Genomic DNA, 11,873 nt, shown 5'->3' on the forward strand with positions numbered 1-11,873 from the left:
CGAGTCGGCTGAAACGTCACGAGTCACGTGGCTCGCTGCTTCGTTTTACACACGTCTCAGCTGTGGAACGTCCTGACGGGCGCGTGCGCGTCAACGACTGGCTGTTCGGGAGCAGGACCACGACCTGACATGACATGACATGACATGACATAACATGGCATGACATGGCATGACATAGGGGTTCAATGCAGGTTTGTACTGGAGAGAAGCCATTACGTTTTGATCGGGCTGAGTCTGATTGTTTTTTTGCTTTTTAACATTGCAAAACAGGTTTTTTTGTCAAATACAAAAACAAACTACTTCTTGCTATGAAACTGTGTAAAATCCTGAGTTACCTGCCAAAGAAATCTTCAAATTCTTGAGTGGATCCAAAGAATTTGACCCATGAGTTCTTTTAACATTTCAAAACAGTGTTGTTTTTTTTAGTATTTTTTACAATAAAATAAATAATAATTTACTTGACTTAGTTTCATAAGAAAGATAGTCACATGTGTCAAAAATGGACCTGTTAAATTTTAGAAGTACATCTGTTTGAAGAGATCACTTTTTATCACTTACAGTCAAGGAACTCTGACCCACAGCCAGCATTATGAAGGTGCTCGTCTTTTTGGACTTCACATAAGGTGTTAGTCTAATTTAAAAGAGAATGTTCGTTACACGAAACAGCACCTTTTTGGTCTATGTTATTTTTCTGCAGGTGTAGAAAGTATTCAGGTCTCTGCTAAAGATTATGAGCAAATACACTGTTAAAACACTGTTAGAAGAAAATGACTCATTGGAACTGTTATTTGGAAAGAAAAAACTGTCTCTGTCACTGCAAATAAAAGTCAGGAAAAGCAAAAACATTGTCACAGATTGACCTCAACTGTTTTATAGACAAAAAGCTTAATTTGTCAAGAAAATTTCTGTAAGGTAAGCGTCCAATTATTTCCCTCTGAAATGCAGTGAAATAATTGTAATTCTTTTTTTACTCTCAAATGATCCGACAGTTGTTATTTTCTTACTATGAATACCATCATTTTACACAATTTGCCACCAAAAAGTGCAATACTTTGTTAAAGAATAAACCAGAGACTGGAACAAACACATCAAAGCATCTCCATAAAAATATTGAAAAACGTCTTCCTCATCTTCCTGTCCTTTCAGCTTTACCCTTCAGGGGTCGCCAGAGTAAATCAGTTGCCTCCATCTAACCCCGTCTTCTGCATCCTCTTCTCTCACACCAACTACCTTCCTGTCCTCTTTCACCACATCCATAAACCTCTGCTTTGGTCTTCCTTTAGGCCTCCTGTCTGACAGGTCTAAACTCAGTATCCTTCTACCAATATATTCACCATCTCTCATTTGGACATGTCCAAACTATCTCTTTCTGGCCTCTCTGACTTTATCTCCAAAACCTCTAACATGTGCTGTCCCTCTGATGTACTCATTCCTGATCCTATCCTTCCTGGTCACTCCCAGAGAGAACGTCAGCATCTTCATCTCTGCTACCTCCAGCTCTGTCTCCTGTCTTTTCCTCAGTGACACTGTCTCTAGACCAAACAACAACGCTGGTCTCACCACAGTTTTGAAACTTTTCTATCACACATCACACCTGACACTTTTCTCCACCCGTTCCATCCTGCCTGTACATGCTTCTTCACCTCTTTTCCACACTCTCCATTGCTCTGGACTGTTGATCCTAAATATTTAAAATCCTCCACCTTCTTGATCTCTTCTCCCTGTAACCTCACTCTTCCACTTGGGTCCCTCTCATTCACACACTTTTATTCTGTCTTTCTGCGAATAACCTTCATTCCTCTCCTTTCCAGGACAAACGTCCACCTCTCTAGCTTCTCCTCCACCTGTTCCCTGCTCTCACTGCAGATCACATTGTCATCTGCAAACATCATAGTCCATGGAGATTCCTGTCTGACCTCGTCTGTCAGCCTGTCCATCACCATAGCGAACAAGAAGGGGCTCAGAGCTGATCCCTGATGAAGTCCCATCTCCACCTTGAACTCCTCTGTCACACCTATAGCACACCTCACTGTCTTACAGTCCTCATACATGTTCTGCACTGCTCTAACATACGTCTTTGCCACTCCAGACTTCCTCATACAATACCACAGTTCCTCTCTGGGCACCCTGTCATAAGCTTTCTCCAGATCTACGAAAACACAATACAGCTCCCTCTGGCCTTCTCTGTACTTCTCTATCAAATTCCTCAAAGCAAATACTGCATGTTTAGTACTCTTTTGTGGCATGAAACCGTACTGCTGCTCATAAATACTTACTTCTGCCCTCAGTCTAGCTTCAACTACTCTTTCCCATAACTTCATTGTATGGCTCATCAGCTTTATTCCTCTGTAGTTGCCACAAGTCTGCCCATCTCCATTTTTCTTAAAAATGGGCACCAGCACACTTCTCCTCCATTCCTCAGGCATCTTCTCACTATCTAAGATCTTATTGAACAACCCATTCAGAAAGTCCCTGCCACCTCTCTCAGACATTTCCATACCTCCACAGGTATATCATCAGGACTGAGTGCCTTTCCACTCTTCATCCTCTTCAATGCCTTCCTCACTTCATCCTGACTAATCTTTGCTAATTCCTGGTCCACAACAGCCACCTCTTCTAGTCTTTGTTCTCTCTCTATTCCTAATTCATCAGCTCTTCAAAGTACTCTTTACAACTTACCATCACACTACTGGCACTTGTCAATAGACTTCCATCCCTATCCTTAATCACCATAACCTGCTGCATGTCCTTCAAATCTCTGCCTCTCTGTCTTGCCAACCTGTATAGATCAGTCTCTCCCTCCTTACTGTCCAACTTAGCATACAAGTCTTCATAAGCCCCTTGTTTGGCCTTTGCTACCTCTATTTTCACCTTACACTGCATCTCCCTGTACTACTCTCCCAAGTCCCCTCAGTGTCCCACTTCCTCTTAGCTAACCTCTTTCTCTGTATACACTCCTGTACCTCCTCCTTTTCCACCACCAAGTCTCCTTATCTACTTTCCTTCCAGATGACACACCAAGTACTCTCCTACCTGTCTCCCTGATAACATTAGCTGTAGTTGTCCAGTCATCTGGAAACACATCCTGACAACCCAGAGCTAACTCCTTCCTAAAAGTCACGCAACACTCTTCCTTTTTCAGCTTCCACCATTTCGTCTTGTGCTCTGCCTTTGTCCTCTTCATCTTCCTCACCACCAGAGTCATCCTACACACCACCATCCTATGCTGTTTGGCTACACCCTCGCCTACCACTACTTTGCAGTCACTGATCTCCTTCAGATTACATCTTTCTATCTTATCTAGTTCCTGAGTGTACAAAAGTTGAAATTTGACATTGACCTAAGGTCAAGGTCATCATCTCATTTTCATCCCCTTTGCCGCCCAAGTAATGTGCTTTTTGTTTCATCTTTCCATCTGCAACGGTTGTGAAGATATTTGGTGGACTAACGGACGGACCGATGAACGGAAGAAGGAACGGATGAACACACGAACACTGACAATTACAATACATCACCGCTTTGAAGCGGGATGTAATTACACAAAGCGATATACAGTAGCTCCTGGTACTTGTTTATTTAATTAAAATTCTAATATTACTTTTCAAGACATCCTGTCCTTAACTTTAGTTTACAGTAATTTCATTGACAGACGAGCAAATACACAAAACACCAACGAAAAAGGTTAAGAAGCCACTTGGAGCGAATCGTAAACCAGTTTAATGGAGTCCGTTCGAACTGTAGTGACACAGCAGACCCAGCAGGTGGAGACAAACAGCAGTGGAACGGAAGTGGTACCCTGACGGGCGGCCCTGCTCCATCATCACAGCGGCTAATCAAGCGAGGAAACGATGAATCATCAGTGAGGTTCGGAGCTTCAGTTGTTCGTTACAGACGAGTAAACTGTTTACACTCTACTGTTGAAGAAATCCTTTGATATTCAGTTTCCTTTTTAAATTCTTTTAAGTGTAGGTTGAGCAGCTGGTGGCCTGACTGTGGGTTAGCAAGGTAAACCTACTAAAATCAGTTAGCTAAACTTGTAAACACTTTTGTGGAAAAATGGCTGACAACGGAGCTCACTCGACCGAAGAAGACCCAGCTGCAGCTTTTCTGGCTCAACAAGAGAGTGAGATAGCAGTAATAGAGAACGATGGAGAGGGGTTTGGGGCGCTGGAGGAAACGGATGACCAGGAGCCGCCACAGCCGGAGCCGGATAACTATGGCAAGTGTGTCACTGAGCAAATGTCAGCCTCGACCAGCTAGAAGGCATGCTAACTACGGCTAGCTTTAGCCACTGCTACTTTGACTGGTGTGACACTGGTTAGCAAAGATTAGCTTCATGCTTATTGGCGTGAGCGGCTGTTTTAGCTAGGAGGTGTACTGTCTTAAACTGTGATGTTAGCTTCCTAGTGTAGCTACCGGAAGCTCTGCTCATAAGTTAGTAAATGTATTACAAAATCCATTCTTGTAACGTAATGAGCATCAAAATACGTAGTATTTCCCCGACATTAATCAGGACATGTTAACGCTATGTAGCAATGACTGAGCTAAGGTACCGTTGACACCTAACTGGAAAAACCTGTTCACCGACCGGGGTGGAGGGACGACATGAGAGCTCAAACAGGTGCAGCTACATTCTCTAAGATCTTGATGTTAGCGTGTTGCTGGTTTAACAGACTGTCACTGTCGTTGTTTACACGGCTGAAGGAGCACAGTTAACATTCATGGGAACATTTAAGAAAAATATCCTATTGAAAAAATCTGTTTTCTTCTAATAATGGCAGATTTTTTCGGTGAGCAGCCTTCCACGTTGAACGGGGATATATTTCAGGTGAGCATCAGGTATTCAAAATCTGCATCCCAATTTATGCATTGTATTACATAACTTTTTTTTTTTAATGATTTTTTTAAATACTGTAGTTTTGCTTACTTTCCGTATTTGCATGCAAATATGTAATGACAGGATGGATTTCCTAGTTACATGTTAGTAATGAAGTGAATGTTTTGCGTCTTCCCACAGGAGTCCAATGGGCCAACAGACAGCTATGCAGCCATCGCCCAGGTGGATATTCAGAGGCAGGAGCCTGAAAGTTTAAGAAAGTGGAGGGAGGAGCAGAAGACACGCCTTGAGGTTTTGGGTGAGCAACTGTAATTTCTTTAGGGCAGGGGTATCAAAGTCATGTTCACCGAGGGCCACATCAGCATAATGGCTGTCCTCAAAGGGCCAGATGTAACTTATTAATGTAACGAAATGTAACTCAGTGAGTTTTGACACGTGTCTTAGGGACTGTATCCCAGCAACAGACCACAATCCCAGTCCCATCCCTATTAACACGGATACATAAACATGTAGATCTCATTGCATTCCAGTTTTCCCCTGATACTAGGACTGTATGGACTGTGTGGCTTTGAGTTATGCTTACATTCACTCATGACTATTTTGTTTTGTTTTACTGTAGCTTTTTAATGTCTATCATGATTATACTGTAATTTGTCAACATATTTAAATTATCAGAGGGTTGGGTGTCCCCATAATGTAATGATTACTGTACTCCCCTGTCTCACTATGAAACACACTCCCCCCTTTACAGCTGTAGTCATTTTGAAATGTGTCTTTTTTTGTATGTCTTTTTTACATTTTGTGATGCATCTCTTTGGAGTCTACCATTGAAGACAAATAAAAGTAGTGAATAATCTAATTGGGTCATTGGCCTCTGACTCTTTTATTCGCTGCTTTCGCATGCTGGAACAGACTCTGCATCGAAGGCAGCAGAAGCAGAATGGAGAGAGAAAGCCAAGAAGGAGCTGGAGGACTGGCGTGTGCACCAGAGTGAGCAGATGGAGAAGAACAAGGCCAATAACAGGTTTTAGTCTTAACATATCCTCTGTTAACTTTCACAGAAGTAACAGTTTATCATTATGATGTGGTGATACTCTAATCTGGACTCAGTCTACTCTGGTGTTTTGGTTGATTGTAAATATTTGTCAGTAGCAGTCATGCAGTTCAGATACACTTAACAACTGCCTCAAGAATAATGAACTTTGAAGTATTTTTGCTGGACTTGATGCACCTACAGGTCAAATGCTTCAGTAGAGTTGTTGATCAGAATATTGACTGCTTACTTGAGGACTGTATCTCAATTTAATAACTTATTTTAATGTGATAAAAGTCAGTGTTGTACATTATTATCACAAGAATTTTGCCGCTTTTCCTTTTTCTGACTACACTAACTCTGTCTTCTCACACTTTCCAACAGACTCTGTCCAAGTTTTTCACGGTATCACTCTGCATCTGTGGCTCTAGACTTGCCTAGTTTTTTTCCTGTGTGTCTGTGAAAGCACTGAGAGACAATCCTCTGATGAGATATTAGTCTACAGCTGTGCGCACGCACGCACACACACACACACACACACACACACACACACACACACACACACACACACACACACACACACACAATGCCTGGAAACCAAAGCAGGAAGTTAGCTAGCTAGAAGACATACCAGCAGCACAGAGCAGATGTCAGTGTTTGTCCACAGCCTCGCACCAAAGCAAACTGTAGTTGACTAAAATGGATTGGCATTCCAAGCAACGTTTCAGTTCAGTGGGACAGAACGACTGTACTTAATGTTAGAGGAGATTTCCTCATTGATTTGAACCTCATTAGAGTTGTTTCTCAGTCATTTACACAATCCCTGTAATACGGACCCTAACTTCATTCTGCTTGTATAACTGAAACTGTTCTCCTCTCTCCTTCTCTTTCCTGCTTTCTTGGCCTTGCCTGCGTGCTAGGATTGCTGACAAGGCTTTCTACAAACAGCCCAACTCAGATGTTATAGGCTTTGTGTAGGTTTAGAACTCTTCAACTTCTAGTTGCTGTTTGAACTACCCAGTGATTTTCACCTCATGCATGCCATTACACTAAAATTACCTTTTTGTTTTTGTAGGCTTAGTTTGGTAGTTCTGGAATTTGTATTTGAATGTCCCTTAGGTCAGAACTTGTAATAGATATCAAGCACGTGTCCATCGAAGTGTATGACTGGGTTAAAGTGGGGGGGGGGGTGCAATATGTGTTAGTTAGCATGACAAAGCTACCACCAGCCTCGCCATCCACATCTTTAGACTGCACCACTGGATGTGACTCCTCCTTTCTTGCGTGGAAGTTTGGGTTTGAAAAGACGGATCTTCCCGAAATGATTGATGTTAAAAATGATATAAAAACACACTCAGAGTTTGTCCTCCTGACAACAAAACCAGTAGAAGAGGAGATGAAACTTGTTGTCAACAGTATGTTTCTGACTTGCGTACTTCAGTTCTTAGTAAATAATGTTTATTTTCCAGACATTTTTTTTTAATTGTATACTTTGTAGGCAACATTTAAATAGACTGTTAAATTATCTCAGCTCCCACCTTGATCACCCACTCAAGAAGAAATTTTATATCTCAATGGAAACAGACCTGGAAAAGGATGTATAGAAATAAAAAACTTTTTAAAAAATGTACATGAAGGAACTGATGAAATATGAGACATGTTAAACAAATTCTGAAGAATGTGAAATATCATCTATGGTTATTGCTGAAATTCCTTGAAATACCAAGATGTCAGATTTTGTCAGTACTGCACGCTCCTAGTATAAAGAGATGCATGACGTTTTGCATATCTGTTCATCTGTGTTTTTTATGTGATTGAATGTCGAGTGCCATGTTTAGCTCGGATGAATTTGTGGTTCTGGAAACTATTTTGAAATCTACAAGATTTTCTAAGTCACTGTTGTGTTTCTCTGGTGTTCCAAACTGCAGAGCATCAGAGGAGGCCTTCATTGCAGAGACCAGTGACGATAACCCAGGAACAGAATGGGAGAGAGTAGCCCGCCTCTGTGATTTCAATCCAAAAACCAACAAACAGGCTAAGGATGTTTCTCGAATGCGTTCTGTCCTCATCTCTCTCAAACAGACGCCTCTCGTTCGCTAGAGGAGGCTGAAGGGATACGTTTGCTCTTGAAACTGCCTTTTCAATTTTAACTTTACACAAAATCAGAAGAGTTTGTACGCCCTTTTCCATGAAACTTACAGTTCATTCAATACCTTTCAGAAGTTACTGCCTTTCTTAATGCTTGCTCGAGTGACTAGTAAACTTAATCCTTGTCTCTGTTGAGAAGATGGACAAATGTTTATGGCATCCTTGAGATGGTCAGTTTTTGACTGCTACACTTAGGAAAATATTGTTACTGTAAGAAACACTTTTCCCTTTAACTTATAATTAGGTCAAGTTCATTGCATGTATTTGCCAATATTTCAAATGGACTACTGTATTTTAGTTGTTTGGTCTTTTTTTTTTGGTCAACCACTTATTAATACTGTTGTACATTAGATTGTAACCACTTATGCCTCTCATCAAAGTAGAATTACAAACGCGTTAGTTCACATTAATTATATAATTAGCACATTTAAAGTACAGGTAGTTAGGGTGTTTTTCCTCTTTGAAATCCTTAAAGCCAGGTTCAGACAGGAGGCAGAGCGCTGCAGCTGGGGAGCTACAGATTTATTCTATGTCTGCTGAACTTTTTCTGGATGTTTTCAGCAATGGCCAGCAAAAATAAAATCATTCTAAACATTATGATAAAATGTACACTCAATGCTGTCCATCTTGAGATTGTCCTGTCCGCCTCGCTGCTGTTCCCTGTGATGATCCTGCATTGATTCACAAATGTTCAGCATTAATCCTGTTAATGTTTTATTGATAATGGAACGAACAAATGAACTGCTCACACTGCAAAGTTTAATAACGTAAACCATTCACCTCACCTGAGAAACAGTCGTAGCAGCTTCTCCAGCATCAGTGCTGCAGCAGAGACATTAATGTTAACACATTAGCGCACCTCTTTTTATTATTCTCCTATAGGCATATTTAAGAATCATCAAAAACTCATCATGTAGCCCCCTGAATCTTGAATGATGACATCTGCACTGCCGCCTCCTGACTGAACCCCCATCAGCTTGTGGCCTTTTTGATGGAGCTCTTACTCCAGGTTGAGTATTTTTCCAGGGGGATTTCCTTTTTAATTTGGCAAGAAATTCACAACCAAAGAATTCTCCTATCAGCAAAAATTCCCTCGATTAATGGAGCGTGCGATTTCTCGTGTCACTGGTTTTCTGCAGCAGGAGATGTGAGCACCACGTATGTTGCACCAGTACGTTGTAGATTTTTTTTTAAATTAAAAAGGTGTCAATTTGAAGAGTGAACGTCTGCACAGTTTCACATGTTGCCTATTTGAATATTATGAACCCTGATAAAAAGTGAATGTGAAAATGAACTGAAGAAATAAACAGTGGAGAATGATCACTGGGTGTTTTGTTCTGTTTTTCTATGTGGCCAAGGTTTTATAAGTGCCATTATTTTGTTCTCAGTCAAGCCTTCATTGGCTTTAAATCAGCAGGTTAGAGGAATCAGCAGATGACACTGTCTCAAAGACACAGAAAACCAAGGCCATGTTGGAAACATTTATTTCAAACATCAGTAGCTGTGAGGATCATTTCAGTGAAAACAGGAACATTTGAAGTCCGTCCCCTCCATAAGAACAAAGAACGAGTATTTTCTGTGTACACAATAATTAGGGCTGACTGTGCCATAAATCTGAACCGTGGTGGTGGAAAATTGGTTATTATTGAGTAAATTTAAACACGATCAGTCCAAGAAAGGCTCTACAATGCATCTGGACTGAGGCACGGGATCCATCCATCTTCACTGCTTGGGTTTCAGGGCTGTAGCAATGACTCCGACAACCAGGGCGACTACCGTGAACCCCTGAGCCAGAACACGTGTCCTCATTAATGCCTGGGACTTCTGGGTTTTCCCTTGATAGAAGGCACGGAGACCATACATCAGCGCGCCTGCTGTTCCCAAACAACCTGGAGGGCACAAAGTAAATCACGAAACAGGATGGAACAGTTCAGTACAAACACACAAGACACTTTGTGAGGGGGAGGAAAAAGAAAAGTAGGTCCACATGGGGAGAAGGGTGTAGTACTTCTGGCCTGAACACCTTTTGCCATTTTCAGTTTTGGAAGTTTCTTTTAAAATAAAAAAAACTTGATGCAAAAGTACCAAAATAAATGTTAAAACTTGGGGAAATTCAGTCCATGTAACTAATTGCACTTCAACTTTCATAAAATAATTACATTTAAAAACATTTCCATGATTTCCAGCCACTGCTGTGTGAACACATGAGTGTTCCATTTCGTGTGGACCTGAGGTCAGTTACTCCTTCATAGATAAGGTGTAAAACATCCAATAATGGTGTCGCTACAAGCTTTTAAAATATCCTCTTTAAGATACTCTTAATTTTATATACACCCTGACATCATGCGGGGGCAAACTGAGGCCCCGCAGGTTCTCTTCCCTGGAGGGGCAGCATCTGCTGTGATATTCTAGATAGGAAATCATTCTGATTGACGAACAAAGCAGATGAGAGATGGGTGCTTTTATGAGGTTAGGGTTCATCACAACCTCATCTCCATTCAACATTTCTTTGTTGAATCTTCTCTGCCATCATCCATAGATCCATGAGGATCCATCAGTGCACATTGACACATACATTGACTTACATGCAGCTATATTAGAAATGATCCTTTACTGGGATCTGCCTCACACTAAAGTACCACCACCTAACTCCATTACCCTGGAAACTTACCCTCCCAGGTCTGCAGTTGTTTTATCCCAACTAGACCCAATTATTTTTTTTGAAGCTGCATCAAGTTGCCTATGTGCTGATATTCAGGTTTTGATTACCATATTACTTGACCTCACTGTTAATTGTTAAGAATAGGCCACATTTCCGTGTTGAAAACAATTAATGTTAATTATGTTCCACAATTTAGCGAAAGTTTTAGTTTTTGGAAACACAAACCTTAAAACTTGGAACAAAAACAATAACCCTATAATCTTTTGGTGTCACTGCTTTTATCACTCACTGAAACAAGAAACGAATGTACTGCATCAGTTCTGCAGCGTTCTGACCTGATCGATAACTCACCTATCGGGACGAACGGGTTCTCTTTGGTTTTCCGCATGAATTTTTCCTGAAACGACTCTACTTTGTGTTTGGGTAAGGGTCTGAAGCCTTCGATAACTGGTTGCTGGGATATGTCAAACCCGTCCTGTCCTGGTGACGCTGTTTTAGATGTCTGGGCTACAGGCGCTAAGGGGGCCGCCATGTTTCCCTTCCACTCCAACCCAGGCGATCAAGTCACGTGTTTCCGGAGGAACTCTGCTCCCAGACTTCAGAATAAAAGACGTCTGCCGCCTGAGACGCACCGCGGAAACTACTACTGTATCAGTAGTTCCACTCAAGACCGTGAGAGGGGAAGGAAAAGTTCAGAAACCTAATATGTGAAATGACCCGCACACAAACAAAATGGTCTTCCGTTAATAAAAAAGTTTAAAGTAAATTTTATAATTAGTGTACTCATTCGTAGATTTTAATTTCTTCTCTGTAAATACCTATTCAATCAGCTTTTATTTGTGAAGCGTTGAATCACAAGATATTTCGAAGCGCCTTTACAGGCAGAGAAACCCAACGGAACCCTAGAACTACTGCTCTTTCAACACGTAAATACTTCCGTCTGTAATTTTTTTTTTTTAAATCTACATTACTTGTTTTTAAATATTCCGTCATCTTCCACTAAGATGTAGATTATTGGAAAAAGTGATTAAGCGATATATAAATAAAAGTTGACTGACAAAGCAGATTAATTGAGCTATTTTTACTCCCTCCTGCCTGCCACTAGGTGGCAGCATTGAGCAAACGGTGACCTACCTGGAGAAACTCGACAGTTCTAACAAAAAACTGAAGGAACAGCTTCAAAATATTTGGTA

At 41.1% G+C, this 11,873-nt stretch overlaps 2 protein-coding genes across 3 annotated transcripts; one reads left to right on the plus strand and one right to left on the minus strand.

Moving 5' to 3' along the window:
• Positions 1–3,742: 3,742 nt before the first annotated feature.
• On the plus strand, positions 3,743–9,338 carry cltb (clathrin, light chain B). Of its 2 annotated transcripts, XM_068326242.1 has the most exons (8): positions 3,743–3,864; positions 3,970–4,219; positions 4,782–4,828; positions 5,018–5,135; positions 5,750–5,861; positions 6,255–6,275; positions 6,791–6,844; positions 7,799–9,338. In XM_068326242.1, exons 2-8 carry the CDS (start codon positions 4,057–4,059, stop codon positions 7,968–7,970), a joined length of 687 nt encoding a protein of 228 aa, XP_068182343.1. In that variant the 5' UTR covers positions 3,743–3,864; positions 3,970–4,056; the 3' UTR covers positions 7,971–9,338. The 2 variants fall into 2 exon arrangements, with proteins under 2 accessions (XP_068182343.1, XP_068182344.1); XM_068326243.1 differs by lacking the exons at positions 6,255–6,275; positions 6,791–6,844 and having other exon boundaries at positions 3,786–4,219.
• Positions 9,339–9,494: 156 nt separating this feature from the next.
• On the minus strand, positions 9,495–11,259 carry higd2a (HIG1 hypoxia inducible domain family, member 2A). Its single transcript, XM_068326065.1, has 2 exons — positions 11,032–11,259; positions 9,495–9,907 (listed from the first exon to the last, which is right to left on the minus strand). Exons 1-2 carry the CDS (start codon positions 11,210–11,212, stop codon positions 9,741–9,743), a joined length of 348 nt encoding a protein of 115 aa, XP_068182166.1. The 5' UTR covers positions 11,213–11,259; the 3' UTR covers positions 9,495–9,740.
• Between the last annotated feature and the right edge of the window lie 614 nt (positions 11,260–11,873).

Source organism: Antennarius striatus, chromosome 10 (genome assembly GCF_040054535.1).
Source record: "Antennarius striatus isolate MH-2024 chromosome 10, ASM4005453v1, whole genome shotgun sequence".
NCBI classification, from domain to species: Eukaryota; Metazoa; Chordata; class Actinopteri; order Lophiiformes; family Antennariidae; genus Antennarius; species Antennarius striatus.